At 33.3% G+C, this 19,872-nt stretch overlaps 1 protein-coding gene across 5 annotated transcripts in view; it reads left to right on the top strand.

Annotated features, from left to right (window-relative positions):
* LOC100220775 (sodium channel protein type 2 subunit alpha) overlaps positions 1 to 19,377 on the top strand; it is a 68,385-nt gene extending 49,008 nt beyond the window's left edge. For all 5 annotated transcript variants that reach the window (XM_072932184.1, XM_072932183.1, XM_030277404.4 and 2 more), the window contains 10 exons: positions 111 to 231; positions 828 to 982; positions 2,012 to 2,185; positions 6,362 to 6,484; positions 8,394 to 8,675; positions 10,804 to 10,857; positions 12,008 to 12,145; positions 13,799 to 13,903; positions 14,996 to 15,266; positions 16,098 to 19,377. In XM_072932184.1, coding sequence (XP_072788285.1) covers positions 111 to 231; positions 828 to 982; positions 2,012 to 2,185; positions 6,362 to 6,484; positions 8,394 to 8,675; positions 10,804 to 10,857; positions 12,008 to 12,145; positions 13,799 to 13,903; positions 14,996 to 15,266; positions 16,098 to 17,290 — 2,616 coding nt within the window. In that variant the 3' untranslated portion in view covers positions 17,291 to 19,377. The remainder of the gene's footprint in view (positions 1 to 110; positions 232 to 827; positions 983 to 2,011; positions 2,186 to 6,361; positions 6,485 to 8,393; positions 8,676 to 10,803; positions 10,858 to 12,007; positions 12,146 to 13,798; positions 13,904 to 14,995; positions 15,267 to 16,097) is intronic.
* Positions 19,378 to 19,872: the final 495 nt, after the last annotated feature.

Genomic DNA, 19,872 nt, shown 5'->3' with positions numbered 1-19,872 from the left:
ATAAATTTGCCATTCTTTAAAAGTTAGCCTTGCATGATTTGATTCAGTACCATTTTTTACAGAATATGTGTCTAATGAGAAAAAATTGTTTTGTGGAACTTTACTTACAGAAACTAAATGCATCAAGCTCATCGGAAGGCAGCACTGTTGATATTGCTCCTCCTGGAGAGGGCGAGCAAGCAGAAATTGAAAGTGAAGAAGCTCTTGAACCAGAAGCCTGTTTTACTGAAGGTTGTAGAATAACTGTTGACTTAGAGATGTATTACTAAAATGGCATTGTTACTAGGCACATTTAGGTTCTTGGGGGTTTCAAATACGTCCTTCATGTCCTCAAAAATCAAAAGAAAATATTTTTAGCCCAGAATTCTGAAAATCAGATGAAAAAACAAGGTTTCCCTAGTCTTTGAGCAACTTCATGTATCTGGCCACTGCACACAACTTGTAACTAAGAAACTTCCTTAACTTTTCTATTGGTAAAATGCTTTTCAGCTATTTGAAAGGGCCCTTGAAATTTGGAAGAAATAAATATTTGTGTGACTCCATCAACAAATAGCAGAGTTACATGCCAATAGTCCGAAATACTGATTTTTTGGATTGACACCTTTCATAATTAAGTATACTATTATCTAGTTTCCCTCCAGATTAGTTTTCTTAATTCACATAGTCATCATCCTGTGTGATGTGATAGCCTATTTAGTATTCTAGGGATTACTTAAAAAAAAAAAATCTTATAAAATTAGTAAAAGCCGCTAATAATATATACTACAGTAAATATTGACTTTGAAGTAATTGGCTTTTGGATACTAACATCTCTTTATCTAATGCAGGTTGTGTGCAGAAATTTCCATGTTGTCAAGTAAGTATAGAAGATGGCAAAGGAAAAACTTGGTGGAATCTTAGAAAAACCTGCTACAGCATAGTTGAACACAACTGGTTTGAGACTTTCATTGTATTCATGATTCTCCTCAGCAGTGGAGCACTAGTAAGTAGAAAAAAAAATGCAGATGCTAAAATATTTTGATATCTCTTAGGAACAACAGCAAAAGACAAATTTGCTTCAGAAGTACTTGCTTTGCTTGTATCTGTCTAAAACTCCCTGCATTTCATCATTCCAGGATAGAGTGAAACTTGATCTAAACTTGAAAAAGTTTGATACATTTCATATGCACTTTTTTAGTTGTGCTTTTGTCTTGCCATTATAAAATGGTGCCATTTTCTTTAGGACAGCATACCTCCTCAAAGTTTAAATTACCTGCCAATTTTCAGCATATTTGTCAAGAGATTTGAGTATAAAGGGCCATTGTTAACTGTGAATATATAGCTAAATATATGGGTTTAAGTCTTTAATTCCTCCTAGGCTGATCCACTTTATGAATTTTGCTTGTGAAAGGCCAGTCTGAAAAATGGAACAATTACTTCATTCACTTCCTATTTGGAAGGCAGGAGATATGGAAGAGTGCAACTGCAAATTAAACATAGCAACCATTATCCAAAAAGGTGTGCATTGCACACTTTTCCAGATTTACTCAAGCTGCACATTTGCTACAATATCAATATGCATAGCTGTATATTCTAGCAAATACATTGCTTTTTAATTTGATTTTTTTAGACATAAGTTTTATCTAACTGATTTCTAGAAAGCCATATAAATATCTGGAACAGATATATAAGAAAAGAGGGGTTTTGTGCCTATGTGAAAGTTTCTTAAATACCATAGAGGATAAAAAAATCATGCGGTGAGTTTCTTTCATTAGTAAAATAGAATTTTTTCATATATTAGTAAAATAGAATTTTTAAAAAAAACTTTTTCCACTTTAAAAAACTTTTCCAGACAGGTCTCCTGTTTTTCCAATCAGTAGTATGGTTAAAGATGGCAAACATATAAAATAAGAAAATGAAGAAAAACAAAGGGAAATATTAGCTCTTCTCTAATTATTTTTTATTCTTTATTACTTAATTTTATCATGCGTATTCTGTGAAACAGTAATAATACCTGCATATATTTTTATAGGCTTTTGAAGATATATATATTGAACAACGCAAAACTATCAAGACCATGCTGGAATATGCTGACAAAGTTTTTACATATATTTTCATTTTGGAAATGCTTTTAAAATGGGTAGCATATGGTTTTCAAATATATTTTACTAATGCCTGGTGCTGGCTGGACTTCCTGATTGTTGATGTAAGTACAAATTAATATTGTAAAATTTCCTATAGAAAAGTTCCTGTGTTGTAAAATTCATTAGTACTAGATTAATATTATAAATGTGCAAAAATAATTCCTATTTTATTGTTATATTGCATTAGTAATGGCCTGCAGTGATTTGGAGGTGTTATTTAAAGTCCATTCATATGCTAAAAGGAAAAGAATGGCTGCCTATCAGTTTGTCCATTCTTCATGGTTAATATTTTCATACAAATTATATATAAAACTTGAGATTTTATTAGGAATAAATTTAGTTTTTAAGCATGCTATCATGAATGGACTCTGACCATGCTACCTTATTCCTTAGAAAATAAGACAGTTCATGGTTCAAGTTCCTTCTTCGAACACTGCAGCTTTTCAAAGAAACAACTAATTTGGTCCAGATTTCATCTAAGTTCTCAGAACTTTCTCACTGAAAACTATGCTGTAATCATTTCTAGTATTTGATCTAAAAAATAATTGGTTTTAATGGACTGACAATCTGCAATAGCTAAATCAGCTATGATTTGGGATGGTTTATGATAGAGGAGAATACAAGGCTTCTTGGCTGCCTTCCCAGCTGTGAAACACTTCTGTGCAAAGGCCTTGCTTATGTTGTCAGAAGGGATCAAAGCTGGTTTTGCTCCCAGAATATTTTGGTCTCTTGCCTCACACATTATCTGACCCAGTTCATTGATTATACATGTCCTCAGTGGGGAACTGAGAGATGGCATCTGAGGGCAATTGTGCACTTACAGTAATTTCTGCCCATGGTACCATATTTCTTGAGATACTTGCATAAATTCTGGTCTCATCAATACTTATTCCATATGTATATAGAAATTTATCATATTTGTAACTCCAACAGGGAAAAAGAAAAAGCCTAGCTAGAGTGGCCCATAATTCAAAATGTATGACCTTCTCTTTTTTCTCACCAGCCTGAGTTAGTTTTGTTATGCAGGTAAATTCTAGCTCTGTCTTGAAAATCTACACTAGAATGAAGCAATGTGAATGGTTGTCCTAAGAGGATGTTAATGAAGTTGAGAGATGCAGTCTTACAGGATTGTGTTAAAAATTGATTTTTTTTTTTTAGATAAACTACAACTCATGTTTTAAATATTGTTTCTGTATCTTAAACCTAACCAGATTATTCTGATTATTAACCGTACTCTGTGATTTTCTAGTTTAGCCTCAGAGATGCTGTTATCTGAGCAGGCTTTCAAACTTAAAAATACATCACTATAAGTAAAGCAGCTTATGTTGCTAGATTTTTACCATAGTTTATAATTTTATAAACAAAAAAATGAATAAATAAGATTGAAACTTTCTACTGTTGAAGAATTATTTTCAGTGTTCTAGCAAGAGGTAAAAAATGCCTTACTGTGTTTAAGGCTAACTCAGCAGTTTCTTTAGCACCATCAGCACTTAAAAGAAACATATGAGCTCATATTCTCTTCCTACAGAAAAGCAGACTCTGCAGTACTTTAACTAAAGTTTAAACAGGTGTGATTCAGCAGCATTCTGCCAGTGAGAACACCAGTGTCTCCTTCTTCATTAGAAGCAACTAAAGTTAATCAGATTGTTTAATTCCATTCTCTGAAATTATTCAAGAGTAAACACAGATGGTCCTTTAGGGCTTTGACCTTTAATATTTCACATACTTGAGTCCGTTACTGTGACAAGTAGCCACAGTTGCTCTCACTGATTGTGACTAAATTGAATTTTGATAATTATACTAAAAAATGTTGGTTTTCAGCTCTGTCACTTTACAACTGTGACAGATGACTGTTGGTACATCTGCCTACCTCAGTTTAAGACTCTACCATGCCATCCTACTGTATGGCCTGACTGAAGACCTTGAGCAGGGCTATCACTGCTAAACACTTTTTTTTTGCAACAGATAGTCTATATTAGAAGACAAACACAAATAAGAACATACAATCCTTCAATTTTAGGAGGCATATATTTCTACCATTTTGAGTTAATTTTCATTTCTTAAAATTACTGCATCTGCATGTATTTATTTATATACTGAATCTATTTATCAGTGTACAGAGACATTTACTTTCTCACATACTGGCAACAAAACAGGTGGAACAGATGAGAGGTGACCAAATTAACAAGACTCAGATCACCAGAGAAGTACAGAACAGCTGTATACAATAATACAATAGAATACCAAGCAAAACTTTGCATTCCATATGACCTGTCCAGAGGAAAACACATTGTTTCCAATAGATAAGTATTTCTTTGAGAAAAAAACTTCATGTTTATGGTGTAAGAGAAGAGCATCATCACCATGGTAAGAAAGCTGCCAGTAATCTGAAATGGGCAACACAAACAAGACTGAAGAATTTTACAGTCAGAACCTAAGAACTGCCAATACACACAGTGCCACTGAAGGCTTTCAGGAGTTGCTGCTACCTAACAGTTTGGAAGGGATCTTGTTTGTGAAAGATAGGTAAGGCACAGTGCAAATTTGGGGACAAAATTTTAAAATGAAGGAGCCATTAATGTAAATTGAATTTCATAGGACACCTCACTCTCCCAGTGAAAGAGATATTTTAAAAATATTTGTTTCATTGTTTATTTTCAATTCATAAAATATGCTGTCTTTACACTATGGTGTATTGTTATGCCTGGGTATCTTGTTGAATTGAATGAATAAATGAATATTCTATTTAAAATGCAGACGATTCCATGTCTTGTTATCTCTGGAAGATATTATGGGTGACTAAGGATAAAATGTTTTCACTGTAGCATCACAGGAAAAAGAAATTGTATTAATGATAATTATTAATAATAATTAATTTCAATTGTTAATATAATGGCTGAAAAATACTGTTATCTCTAATAAGTGAACTGCAGTTACAGACTAAGAAAATCAGTAAGATTTTCTTCTTGGTATGCTTATAAATTACAGCAAGTTCCATTTATCCATTAGAGCAATACAATAATCCTTTCCTTTGTTAAAAAGAATTACATTCTGACATGTAATTCAGTTGAAATGTTGAGCAATATGAATTCACTAAAACACTATTTTCTGTTAGATAATATACACAGCAACATAGCAATGAATAATTGATTTGTATTTGCTCTTGGACTGGCCTTCTTAGGATGATCTTATGACTCTTGTGTTTGTTCTTTAATTGTTCTTTATGCATATATGTAACATAGGAAACCAACTTTTCATATAATGGACAAAATCTTACCACCATTACCAGTGAATTCCTATTTCAGTACAGTCTTTGAAGAGTTCTTTAAACTGAGGCACAGAAATCAACATTTAAGGGATTTTCTTAAGGACCAAAATATGCCTATGTTCATGTACATGTCATCTATTCTTTTGGTGGTAGAAATGAATAAAATATGAGTCAGGCATGATTTTTCCTCACTCTTGTCTCCAAAACTGCTTGAAGAAAATTAATTTCTTTCATATTAACACTGTCTAAAGCTCAATTCTATTAGAGAAGAAAATTAATTGCTCTTTACTTAAGTGGATTGTCTTTTAGCAAAATCCCAGTAACATGCATCAGGAGCTTAACACTTGTAGATAATAAAGCTCTTACTGATATAAGGTGAGCAGCTGTTAATATCGATCACATAATATTTTCCTATAATTATAAGATTAAAAAAAAAAAAAAAACAGAGACTTGCCAGGCAAGTGAGAAAGTATCACCTCTTTCAATATATATTTCAGAGATATCCTGGTTATTGTTGCTATGAACTGTTTCACTTAGAACTAATATTTATAACAAATATTTTTAATTAGCTACTACAATATTTAGTATATTATTTGTGTTTATAGATATTCCCGATATTGACCGAAGTTAATAAAATAATTTAATGTATTCAGAATTTTCAATTGTTTGGAAGGTTGAGCCTTAATGAAGTTACGGAAAGTATGGCTATTGTTTTTAAATATTCCTGAAAATTTTATCTTTCACCAACAGTATGCTTCCATATGACTGTTAAACCCTATCCAACCATAACAGACAGACATTTAATAGCATATATTCCTTTTTCAGCCATGCCTTTATAAGACCTCTTGCCTTTCCAGCAATTATGAAAATGATGGCATTCTACAATTTGTCACTGTTGATTTGTTGTTTGAATTTCTATTAATTTAAACAGTGTAGAACTATTTTTAATTTTTTTTTCTGTATTTGATAGGTCTCATTGGTTAGTTTAATAGCCAATGCTCTGGGCTATTCTGAACTTGGTGCCATTAAATCACTACGGACATTAAGAGCTTTAAGACCTTTAAGAGCCTTGTCACGATTTGAAGGAATGAGGGTGAGATAAAATGAATGAGTCTTAACAAATGTATGCATACAAAAATTAATGTATTAATGGTTGCATTCATGCTTTCTTCAAAGAACTTCAACATTGGAAGGCATGCAAAAATGTGTGGAAAAAGGCCGTTCAACATGTCCTTACAAACAAGACCAATGTACATCTTACATTTGGAAATTAGACCTTGAGCTCATTAAATTTGCCTGGTCACTGCTGCATAGTTGTGTTCTCCCAGCCCCTGACTGTTAAAATTTCAATTGATTTGTGGACCTAGAAAAATAAAAGGACATAACAAATTTTACAGTAGAGCACTGGAGGTTTTTTTCCTGCAATTTATCTGGGAAATTTTTTACTCAAGTTTCTGTAGCTAATTTCAGTTCTGTGTTAGTTTGTCGGTGGTTCAGGATGGAACACAATTAGCCACAAAACAAAACTAACCAACATAACACACCAGAAATGAAAGCTTCACTGTGTCTCCCTGGGGAAAAAAAATCCCGCAATAAATGCTGTATTATTAGGGAAAGGTTTTTTGAAGACACTTGACATAAGGATAGGTTTGGAAGTACAGAAGGGGAGAGATGGGAAATCATTTCCTCAGGTAGAGACTTTTTCCTTCACATGAATGTAAATAGAGCTAAAATCCTCCTGTTAAGCAGATTGTAGTTTTCATATCCTGCCAATCTGACAAAAACAAATCAACCAACCAAAAAAACCCTCCCGGAAAAGCCCTATTATAAACTGTAGCAGAGCGTGCTACTTACTGAAAAAATTGATACATAAAAAATTAAAAAGAAACTGTTATTGAGAAATCTCCTTTTAATCTTTCACCTCAAAATACCCCAATGCTGCAATGCATATTTATAGTTCAGTCATAGGTCATTTGCCAGATATATAATGTGGTTCCTGTCTGGGCAAGGCTGCCGATATCCTAGAGATGGCCACACCTGCCAGTGTAGGGAAGTGTGTCCTGTGCACATCACCATCACCGCTGTGTTTTACATGACTAGCAATACAAACAACACATTAAGTATCTAATAAGTAAGCAAAACTTCTATCAATGCTAGTCTACTTTTAGTCAACTCAGTGAAATGAAAAATACTACCTTTTTCAAAACCACACACAAAAGAATACTGCAGTCTCTAGTGATTTGCTAGAAAACTGTTGTTTGAGTATCTGCAACTTTCTTTTAGTTGAATTACAATAAATAAGAGAAAACTTTTGTCCAAAGTTTTAATCTGGTCTTTTATTGCCATTTGCCCATACAGAGTAGCTCAAGGGAAATAAATGCAACCAATTAAAAAGAAAAATGATACGTGTAAGAGCAACTATAGTGACCCAGGCAATTTAAAACCAAGACTTAGAGCAAATGCTGTTAATAAAGATTAAGTTAGATATCCTTAATTTTGTTGCATTCTGTGTGAATACTAAAATACATTGATGCCAATATATACATCACTTTTCTAATAATAAAATCATTAGTAATGAAAGTTTTACATGCAGACAATGTTATTCAGTCTTTCACATCATCATTCTTTGAGCTTTTTCTGGTTTATTTTCTATTTATATATTTTAATTTATTTTGCTGGAATTTAACTTTTTTTTCTCTCTTTTTTCTAGAGCACACAAATTCTAAGAATTCATCTTGCTACTAACAGGTTTTCTTTTGCTTTTTGGTTTTTTTTTTCAGACTTTTGCATTGTCTTTGTTTCCATAAATTTTATTTCTCACTTTGTGCATTCTCATTAGCATTTTATTAAGCCTTCATTAAAATTTCCCCAAAAAATTTTATTGTAATATTTTAACTGTCCATCCCATAATAATACTGTTTTGACATTTTTAAAGTATTTTCAAGTATTTTTCATTTTCTTTCCATAAACTAAGTGGCTATTTTGTCTAATTTGTACACTAGGTGGTTGTAAATGCCCTTGTAGGAGCAATCCCATCTATCATGAATGTATTGCTGGTATGTCTTATATTCTGGTTAATCTTCAGCATCATGGGAGTAAATCTTTTTGCTGGAAAATTCTATCACTGCGTCAACACCACAACTGGTGAGATGTTTGATATCAGTGATGTGAACAATTATACTCAGTGTGTGGAACTCATAAAAAGCAATCAAAGTGCCCGATGGAAGAATGTGAAAGTAAACTTTGATAATGTAGGAGCTGGATATCTTGCTCTGCTTCAAGTAGTAAGTAAATGTATTTTTTTTTTTTTAGTCTTTTTAAAGGTATCTAGGAAAAATGGGCAAATTCAGACTGCTAAGTAGAGGAATAATTTCTTCATAGCAATAGCGTACAGCTCATGCAACTCTATTACATTGTTTCTTGTAATTTTTTAAAAAATTATCATAATTTTCCTTTCCAAGACTAGAGAATACAGTCTCAGGATGTTGATAATGAGAAGATAGTGTAGAAAATAAAAGTGTAAAAAATAAAAGAATCTTTTTAGTGGTGCACGGTATAGAACTATCATATTCCTTGATGCTCATTAAAGAGTCATTAGAGTATACCAAATAAGTATTATGTTGCTTATAAATTTAAATAAGTATTATCCTTGTGAAGTACTGGATGTTATTGCAGAGCATATTCATTCCATTAATTACAACTACTTATGCAAAATCTGTAAATTGCATTTCTCCTTCATTTGCTTATCTTATGCACTGTTTTCGGAACTTCCTTTATTCTAGGTACTAAGCATATTTTATTTGTGTCAAAGGAATAAAGACCTTAGCTCTTTACAAGTTCCTTGCTTAGAATGGAGCTTCTAAAGCTAGGATCTGATTCAAAACACAAGCAAGAAAGCGTGAATTTACATTTAGGTGATTGAACTCTATAGAATCACTTGTCTATAACTCAACATACAGCTTCACTGATTGAAAAGATTTTTACAGCTCTGATATTCAAAGTTATCTAAGAATTATATGCTTATCCCTTCTATCTCAGAGCAGGTCAGTATCTCTATCTGACCTTAATTCCAAAATTAACTACTAATTTTAACTAGATTAAAATGTTTTGCCTGTAAAGGCAATGTGACTCTTATGTGCTGAGTACTAATACTGAATGATGACTGATTCTCTGGCTTCAGATCTCATTGCTACCAGTGCCTCTGAAGATGTGTAAGGAAAACTGCTTCTTTTGAAGCTATGTATAAATGTAATTTGTGTCACACATCCAGACAGTCTAGGTCTTTAATAACTACTTCACTACTGTGAGCCTTTCGTTCTTCTCGCACTCTCTTTTTTTTTTTTTTTCCATTCTGATTTTTCCTAATTTTCCTTTTCAAATATTCCTTCTGACCTTTACTTTTCTCACAGAGATTAGGAGATCTTTGAGCATGTTTTGTGTCACATCTTCACTTGATAGCCTCCATTAACATTTTCCCTTCACTCTTCTGTATTTATTGCTCTTATCTAACTCTGAACCTTTCCTAATATTGCTACGCAAAGTGCACCGAATGGCTGGCAATTGCCAACTGAGCCAGAAAGATGTTAAAGCCTGGCTGGAAGTACCTTCTTAGTAACTGGTATCACACTGCAAGATTCAGGAGGATATGAATGCTTCCAGAGTACAAGTTTTCTGCTGTAGAAACTGGCAGCTGTACCAAAGTACCAAAGCACTTCTGGCAAGCACAGATGGAAATAAACTCTTTGTGATGGTTCCTCTCCTAAACCTCCTCAGAAATTATGCTCTTTGTTCATTTCACACTCTTTTTTCGCTCTTTTTTCTTTATTATGTATAAGCTTGGAAACCCTGGCTAATGGTTGCACACTCACACTTTCAACTAGCATGTCACACCAACTTAGGTGTTCCTTAGAAAATGGACATCCTATTCTTTCTAGCTATGTGAGATTAAAACATTTCTAAAAATACTAGGTCAGTTTAGACACAGAATAAAACCCATTCAGACACATGTTGATTTCTGTCCAGAAATTATATTACTGATTCCATCAATTAATATTGTAAACAAAATGGCTGTGGCCGTGAGTGATTCTAGTAGATCCTACCTACATATCTCCAGCAATAATGTCTGTCTAAAGCTATCATTCTTCATCTGCAAAGTAAAAATCTGCAGTTTCAAACATACTGTCTTGAGATCTTCAGAGCTGGTTTTTAATATTATTTGAATAACTAAAAATAAAATAATTAAAAAACCTAGTATTGCTACAAAAATATTTATGATGCCTGTGTTGTCAAGTGTGGTTCAAAAATTTAGAAGTGATTTTATTAAAAGTGGAGGTCCAGATGAATAAATAACCTAGGTATTGTATGTATTATGATTGTTTAAGTAGAAGATAAACAACTTTGTTTTATTATTAGGCTACTTTCAAAGGATGGATGGATATTATGTATGCTGCTGTTGATTCACGAGATGTAAGTGTAAATCTTTCAAAGGTCACCTGTTGATTATTTTCAGATAAAGAGTATAAAATTTAAACAGCTACACACACAGCAAAGAATTATAGTCAGCATCAATACATACTTATTTGAATCTCAGAATTTTTACTGGAAAGAATCCCACTTCCTTCTGTTTAGCCAAAAAACCTAAATTAAGTGGACTTTTTTTTTTTTGGAAGGATGAAGTTAATGTAATAGAACAAGAAGAGATTTTTGACAAATTCTTCTGGTAATCATAAGTATGAATTAATTTAAGATTATATGATGCAGTTATTCAATATGGAATACATTAATCAGGTTTTATATTTTGTTACTGTACATTTCGTTGTTTCCTTAGGCTGAGTACCAATGTTACCTATATATTTTAGTGCAATTAGATTTTAAGGCTGAAGATCACCTGTTAAGCTTTCTGGGGATAAGAATTTTATTTTGGCTACAAAACTAATACTCTGTTTAATTTACACAAATAGTCAGGTTAATGATATTGTTTCCCAGAGTAAAATACCCTTTTTCATTATCTTTAGCATTTCTACACTCAAGCTTGCTGTGCAGTAGAGGTGCAGATGCTGGGACATGGCATCCAAAAATTTGAGACAACATCAAAATCTTCCTTTGAAACAACCTCAGTTTAATGGATTTCACAAAACATATATTCACTAGATAGTTATTGAAAACATCTGTTCCTAACTGAATGTAAGAACACTCATGCAGGACCAAAAGAGTTCCAGGGAGATTCAGGCAATAGTAAAATTTATTGATTCTGTTCCATGATAATATACTGCATACAATATAAAATATTTAGATTTCTGCTAATAAAATTTTAAGTATTAATGACTGCTCTGCATCCTACATTGCTTCTTTCTTCTATATGAGGAACTTTTTATATATGTACATACCCAAACATATCTTTGGGCACATTTACCTAAAAATTTCATATGAGAAATAATTCTGTCAGCTTCCAGTTCTCCAAATATTGATTGGAATGGACAAGTTGGATCTTTTTTAATAAATTAGTGCTGTTCATAGCTTTTCTATCTGAGATGGCATATACCTAATTCTAAATTATACATTTTGGTTTTTTACCTCTAGTATTCTCATGGGTAATAATTTGTTTTATATTTTGTAGGTAAAAGATCAACCTAAGTATGAGGACAACTTGTATATGTATCTCTATTTTGTCATCTTTATCATATTTGGATCATTTTTTACCTTGAACCTTTTCATTGGTGTTATTATAGACAACTTCAACCAACAAAAAAAGAAGATAAGTATTTAAAATATTTCCATATTGGTATGAACTATTAGCTATAATGAATTAAAAAATTATTTCTGTAAGGCTAATAAAAGTCAAAAGTTACTTCAAAGTCTTATATAAACTGTCTCTTTTTAAATAATAATCTGTGCTAAAATCTGTGGATATGCTTCTGAACTTTGCACTTTTAGCCTTTTGACAAATAAAAAGTTGGTTCATAATAATTTGCAAATTGAGGAAACAGTTACAATGAAGAGGTGAAAAGTGAATGTGAATGATCAGTTTGATTAGCTGCAATATTATCTGGCATGAAATAATTTCTTTTCAATTTACTATAAAGAATTAAATTAAGGTACTTTCACTATAATTATTCTTACAAACTCTTGATGCTTAGTGAAGACACAATATGGCATTGTGTTGATATAATGAATAATGCAAACTGATATAATGCAAACTGATGAAACAATAAGTCGAATAGACCTTGTATGAATAGGCTTGTAGATATAAGTAACACTTATGTCTACACTTCTATGAGAATGAGATTAATTCATTAGACACAAATACAATCTATAATTTCCTATCAGGAGTAAAGGAAAGATATACAGGGAATGGTGGTTTCTTTCTGTATACTTTTGGCATACAAGTATGTTTAAAGTAGTTGTATTGATAGTGCATATAGTTCAGTTTTAAAGAACTTTAAAATACAAAAATACCAATAATCAAATTTAAAATAACAGTTGTTAGTTTTCAAATGCCAGGGTTATTCTAAATTTTTTTGTGCTGTGAAAAAGCAGTTTCATATGATTTGGTTTTTTTCTTTTCAATCACCAGTTAAAAAACAGCAATACCAGACAGAATCCCTGGTAAAAGAAAACTGTGAACTACACAAATTTTTCCTTGTGCAAATATTCTTTAGCTTCCTAAACATGTCCAGGGTTACTATCAATTTTGTGGCGTTTCAGGCTGTGATAGCCAATTTAGCAGATGGTGATGCTGACATTGTGCTTCCATCTGACTCAGAGCACATTCGTCAATAAGCACAATTTACCTATACTGGAAGTCAGTCAGTCAGTTGCACATATGACTGGCAGCATTTGCATCTGCTGCAAAGGCTGATTTGAGTTTGTCAAGGTTGGTTCCTTCCAGTAGTGTGTTCATTTGCTATGGCATGACATGAATGACTTTTCTTAATTTTACATCAAAGGTGAGGGGTTTTTTTGCTATTAAAACCCACAGATTAAATACTAATACACTCTCCTAACACAACTTCTCCCTCAAAGTTATACCTCTTTTAGACCTGTCTAGCTGTATTCCTAAAAATCTATACAGAAGATAGGCCATGCAAGGCACTAGTCACTAAACATATCCTAATCAGTAAGTTATTGAACAGCATCAGTATAGCAAGAATGCTTTTAGCCATTTCAGCAAAAGTGAACATGAAGACATTGGAAAAACTCAACTGCCAAGCTGACAAGGTATCAGTAATGGGTTCTTTCTGTGTGTTAGGAATATATATGAGCATCCACCCTCTAAACACCTGAAAAAACCCTTCCTTTTTTATATAAATTAAATATAATTTTAATATTATATTACAGGGAGACATACTGTAGATAAATGTTTTATGTGTGGACATGATACTAATAAATTTTGATATTGTTTCTTTACTTTGGAGGTCAAGATATATTTATGACAGAAGAACAGAAGAAATATTATAATGCAATGAAAAAACTGGGATCCAAAAAGCCACAGAAACCTATACCGAGGCCAGTGGTACGAGTGATTTGATTTTTACACCCTTAATATTAAATACTCATTTGGGAATATAGTCTTGTCCACAAGATAAGATTGTAGGTCTGGAAATAAAACATTTTTTCCATTTATTTTCTTGTAAAGGTAGAACTTGTCTCTTTTTGAATCCATCAGATTAGATAATTAGTATTTTGTTTAAAAACATACACAATGTAGTATGAACAAAATTATTTAATAATGCTAATTTAATAATGATATATTTCAAAATTCCCTGCCTAAGTCCTGGAAAACCACAATTGTTTGGATCATTTATTGGTTCTTCTTACCAGGGATAAACTTCATTTTCTGTTTTTTCTCCTCACAGAGAATTTGTAGGAAATGGGGATGCACTGGCCCTTGCTGCTGAAGACAGAAAGGGGCACTGGTAACCTATTGGAAAGGACAGATGCAGAAAATCTTACAGAATAAAAGAATGTCCTAGGGAGTAAAGCATAGACTAAGATAAATTTGTCTCTAAGCTAAGACAGTACTCTTGTTATTTACTGAACTCCTACACTGTTTTAAAAAATAAAATACTTGTTGCACCTTATGCACCAAGTGGTTAAAAATAGACTTTCTAAGGAGAGACATATGGCAAAAAACATTGAGCTAAGTACTAAAGAAAAACTAGGGTATTACAGTCTTGGTGTGTTTGAGACATGTGTCTTCAGCAGCTCAATGATCTCACTAAGCACAATTAGTTTAAGGAAGAAAGAGGGTTAGCATTCTAAAACCATCTGAGAATAAAGATAAGAAAATTAGGTTTTGTTTTGCTAGTACTCTTACTGGCCATTAATTTACACCACCTATTTATCCCAGTAATATTAACTGTCATTGTTACTACTCTTATTATTGCAGCATTTCCCTTCTTGTCTTTTCAGCCAACAGTGGCAAACTTCTTGATTCCCTCTAGCAAGATGAGATATAAACCAGCACGTGTTTGGCTTATTGCCTCTATTGTGAATGAGTCTTGCTCTGCACTCCTAAATCTTGAAGGGAGTTGTTTTCTCATTTGGCATTTTAAAAGAAAATTATTTTCACTGTATAAACTGAATTCCATCTTTGTGTTTGCAGAACAAATTCCAAGGCATGATCTTTGATTTTGTAACCAAACAAGTATTTGACATCAGCATCATGATACTCATCTGCCTTAACATGGTCACAATGATGGTAGAAACAGACGACCAGAGTAAAGAAATGGAAACTATTTTATCCCGGATTAACCTGGTGTTCATTGTCCTTTTCACTGGAGAATTTGTTTTGAAATTGATTTCACTTCGCCATTACTACTTCACTATAGGCTGGAATATTTTTGATTTTGTGGTTGTGATTCTCTCCATAGTAGGTAAGAGAACCTCCCTTTTAAGATAGAACTAGTGGAAGAAATAGGAAACATTTCTTTCAAGTATGTTGATACTGATTGTAGAATTTCCTTTTTTCTATGACTTACATGTTGAATCAGATCTTCATATTATCTAGTATACAACATATGTAATGTTGCATACAAGATTTTTATCTCTCCCATTAGATTCACTGTTATTTTCCACACCAAAAGACATAATGGAACTGTTTGGTATATTAGGTTAATGTCTACAAATATAAAGAGGAATGTTTAGTGGTATATGCAAACTAATCACAGATTTATTTTCAGTACTAAAACTGAAAATTATGTGAAATGGGTGAGATTATTTTACTTTTGCTAACTAAAATTTGTCAGTTAAAATCTAGTGACTTTCCAAGGTGCAAATGAGTGACACATCTGAGAAAGATTGTGCTGATAAATGTAAATCTGTTAAATCTCTGACCTGCAGAAATTTAGCCAATATCATCCTTCATAAAGAACATGCTTAAAAGCTCAACTTCAAGAATTAGCTGTATCTAAGATATAAACATCCCTTTCCCAACCATTTTAAGAACTACTGAAAGCTTTGACAGGGACTACCTACTTGCTACAATCAGTCTTTATTTTATTTATTTACCTTCTCTAAGATAGCATTTCAACATAAGGAAAGACTCTTTCACCTTATTAACAGCTTTCAATAAAATGTAATAATTTGTATATTTTTTTGTGATAGTATAGAATCACTATACTGATTATATTGGAGATAGCAATAACTCAATCTTTCTACAGGTAATTAATTAATTTAAAATTTTAATTATTCACTTTTTTTCCTAGGTATGTTTTTGGCTGAGATGATCGAGAAGTACTTTGTATCTCCCACACTATTCAGAGTCATCCGGCTTGCCAGAATCGGTCGAATCCTGCGCCTCATTAAAGGCGCTAAGGGAATCCGCACTCTGCTCTTCGCTTTGATGATGTCTCTTCCTGCTCTGTTCAACATTGGGCTGCTGCTCTTCCTGGTCATGTTCATCTATGCGATATTTGGCATGTCCAACTTTGCCTACGTCAAGAGGGAAGTTGGGATTGATGACATGTTCAACTTTGAAACGTTTGGCAACAGCATGATCTGCCTGTTTCAGATCACCACCTCCGCTGGCTGGGACGGTTTGCTCGCCCCAATTCTCAACAGTGGGGAGCCAGACTGTGACCCCCATAAAGATCATCCAGGGAGCTCTGTGAAAGGTGACTGTGGCAACCCTTCTGTTGGGATTTTCTTCTTTGTCAGCTACATTATCATATCCTTCCTGGTAGTGGTGAACATGTACATTGCTGTGATTTTGGAGAACTTCAGTGTTGCTACTGAAGAAAGCGCCGAACCCTTGAGCGAGGATGACTTTGAGATGTTCTATGAAGTCTGGGAGAAGTTTGATCCCGATGCAACACAATTCATAGAATATAGTAAATTATCCGATTTTGCAGCTTCATTAGATCCACCTCTTCTCATAGCAAAACCAAACAAAGTCCAGCTGATTGCAATGGATCTGCCCATGGTGAGTGGTGACAGAATTCACTGCCTTGACATCTTGTTTGCTTTCACAAAGCGTGTTTTGGGGGAAAGTGGGGAGATGGATGCCCTCAGAATACAGATGGAAGATCGGTTTATGGCAGCCAATCCTTCCAAAGTCTCCTATGAACCAATTACAACCACACTGAAACGAAAGCAGGAGGAGGTGTCTGCTGTCATCATTCAGCGCGCTTACAGACGTCACCTCTTAAGGCTAAAAGTTAAACAGGTGTCTAGTATATATAATAGAAATAAAAACAAAGAAGGAGATGGACACATTATAAAAGAGATAATTATTGATAAACTAAAAGGAAACTCCACCCCAGAAAAAACAGATGAGAGTTCTTCTACAACTTCCCCACCTTCCTATGACAGTGTAACGAAGCCAGACAAAGAAAAATATGAAAAAGATAAAGCAGAAAAGAATTACAAAGGTAAAAACATCAGGGAAAATAAAAAATAATGATCTAAGAATTTTGTTAATGGGACAACTTGTTTACAGTCTTTGAGAATGAATCATCAACAGGACTCCTGCAGGAGATTTATGCCAAACTGACAGTTTTTACACATATATATGTGTGTGTGTGCGTGTGTGCGCGCGTGTGTGCATATATATACATTATATATATACTTAAGGTCAGTGCCTATAACAAAACAGTGAACCTTCATCATCAGACTGTGACTCTGTTAATCAGGGTAAAAAACTTGACAAGAGGTTACTGTTTTCACTACAGCTGACACTGCTAAGAATAAGGGAAAAGGTGGCTCCATAGAGAAGATGGAGCAGGAAATGAGTGCGAAAGGATACTTTATTTCCACAACATGTAGAACAGTAATTCTCTTCACTGTTTGTAATGCAACTGCCACATTTGTCATATTTTTACAAAAACTGTATTAGTGTATTTATCATTTTTTAATTCACAGGTTGTTTACTATTACATGTGACTATTTTTGTAATAGGTTTTATGCTGGGGAAAGAGGTATGAGGACCAGGAGTTCTACTCTCAGATTCTCTGTAATGTACAGATAAGAGTGATTTGCATAGACATACTGCACTTGTCAATCATGCATAAATAAAAATATGACATTGCACAAAGCCAGAGATTTTAAGAACTTCTGTGTTTCAGGGTTGCTCTTAAATTTGAAGTATTCCAACTACTTGTATGGCTGCATCCAGATTATGTGCATCCAGATTAATGTGCCTGGAGAGTCTCCTGTAATTTACAGGAATCTGCAATGACTTATTTTTATGTGAATGACTAAATATGAATAAGTTCTTGTTTATGTTAAAATATTTACAGTTCAAAAAATATTGTGCAGTTTCTGCACTGGAAAAATAGCTTCACCAGAATATATCTGGGAGTTCTTTTGTTTTGCTTTGGTTTTGGCAGCTCTTTATTTTTTTTATGGGCTATTCTTTGGTTACTGTCTTCTATCATTATCTCCAACATCCAGTGAATCCATAAAATACCCTTTTCCATGTAAATATTAACAGTATACTGTTGTGCGTATTTGAGCATAGAATTAAATGGCTTTGCCACATTGAATTGCATCAGATATGTACCAGAGTATGGTTAATTTGCAAGACCACAGAACATATTGTATTCTGTGTCTTAGATAGGAGAGTATCACTGATGCATGTCAATGCTGTTGCTGCTGTACCTTGCTCCTTCACTGTCCACAGTCTCCACTATAGGAAGCCATGTGTCAGTGATGAAGTGAATCAAGTTGTCCAACCAGACCTCATTCTTTCAAATCATTAAGCAATAGTTTGCAGCTGTTTATGAGCTTTTTTAGTTTTGCATTTTAAATTTGAAGTGGCTGCTATGTCGTGTAGAATCAGACTGTACAGGCCATATTGCAAACTGTTAAACCTGTTGACAATGTGGTTAGCATATATAAATAATGTAAAGAAATACCATTTGACAAAAGTTCTGTAGCTAAGAAAAGTGTCTTCAAGTTTAGATCACTTTTTCTTATATTTCTTTCCTCATTCACTTAGCTTATTTTCTAACCATGGTAATTCCAAACTGGCATCATCACACTATGGGAAAAAAGTGCGTATTTGTAGACTATCTTGTTTTAATAATATATTTGCATATATTGCAATGTGAAGTAAATTGTGTAAATCTGGAACCCAGCTTGTTTCCAAATAGCTACAGGAGAAAGCAAGGAAAGCATTAGGGGAATGTGCGAATTTCTAGCACTATTTGCATCAGAAGTTCCAAGATAGTCTCATAGTTGATTAAATCCTTGCTATCTTGCAGTGTCTGTTTACATAGTCTACTCTTATTCTTTTTTGAATCACAGTTCACTAAGCTTGTACAAACAAAATATTTCCCAAGAAAAAAATAGCACATTTGTATAATCGAGGACATCAGGACATTTTGTGTTTCATACACAAGCGAACATTAAATGTAGAATCTTTCTTTTACAAATGCTTTGGACTTGTAATGTGTTGGTGAAATGCATGCAAGAAATTGTTATTATCATAAACAACGCAAACAATATTACATATGAACCAAAAAATAAAGATTTCTTTTTTTTTAATTATGTTTATTTTGCTTTGTCTCTGACCTTCTGTTGGTTAAAACAAGATAAAAACTGACTTTGGTGTGAATAAGAATTGCTTTATTTTTCCCAGTGGCAAAACACCTCATTCTTCACATTTTAACTTCTATGTAAAATAATTATTAAAAAATCTGAGAACTTTGATCAAAATGCATTAATTTTACTTCTTTGTTATCAGCATATTGTCTGGGAATAAAACAGGACACAACCAAAATGTCTCTCAACCCTCAAAAGCCCTTCTCAGCCATAAAGGCACTGCTCACTACTGCTGCCAAAGCTGCCCGTGTTTCATGCATTCTTACATATGCAAACAAACTTTCCACTGAAGTTTTTTGTTTGGTCCCATTTATCATTTAGCCAAGAAACTCATTGCAAAGAGATAAAAGTTGGTTTTAGTTGCCTAGTGATTCTTTTTATTCCAGTAATCCTTAAAATTAATAAATACCATCGCATGATCGCACAAGCAAGGGATAA

The sequence above is a fragment of the Taeniopygia guttata genome, chromosome 7 (genome assembly GCF_048771995.1).
Source record: "Taeniopygia guttata chromosome 7, bTaeGut7.mat, whole genome shotgun sequence".
Taxonomy (NCBI): Eukaryota; Metazoa; Chordata; class Aves; order Passeriformes; family Estrildidae; genus Taeniopygia; species Taeniopygia guttata.
Note: the sequence above shows the minus strand (reverse complement) of the source record. Positions and strands in the feature narration are given on the sequence as shown.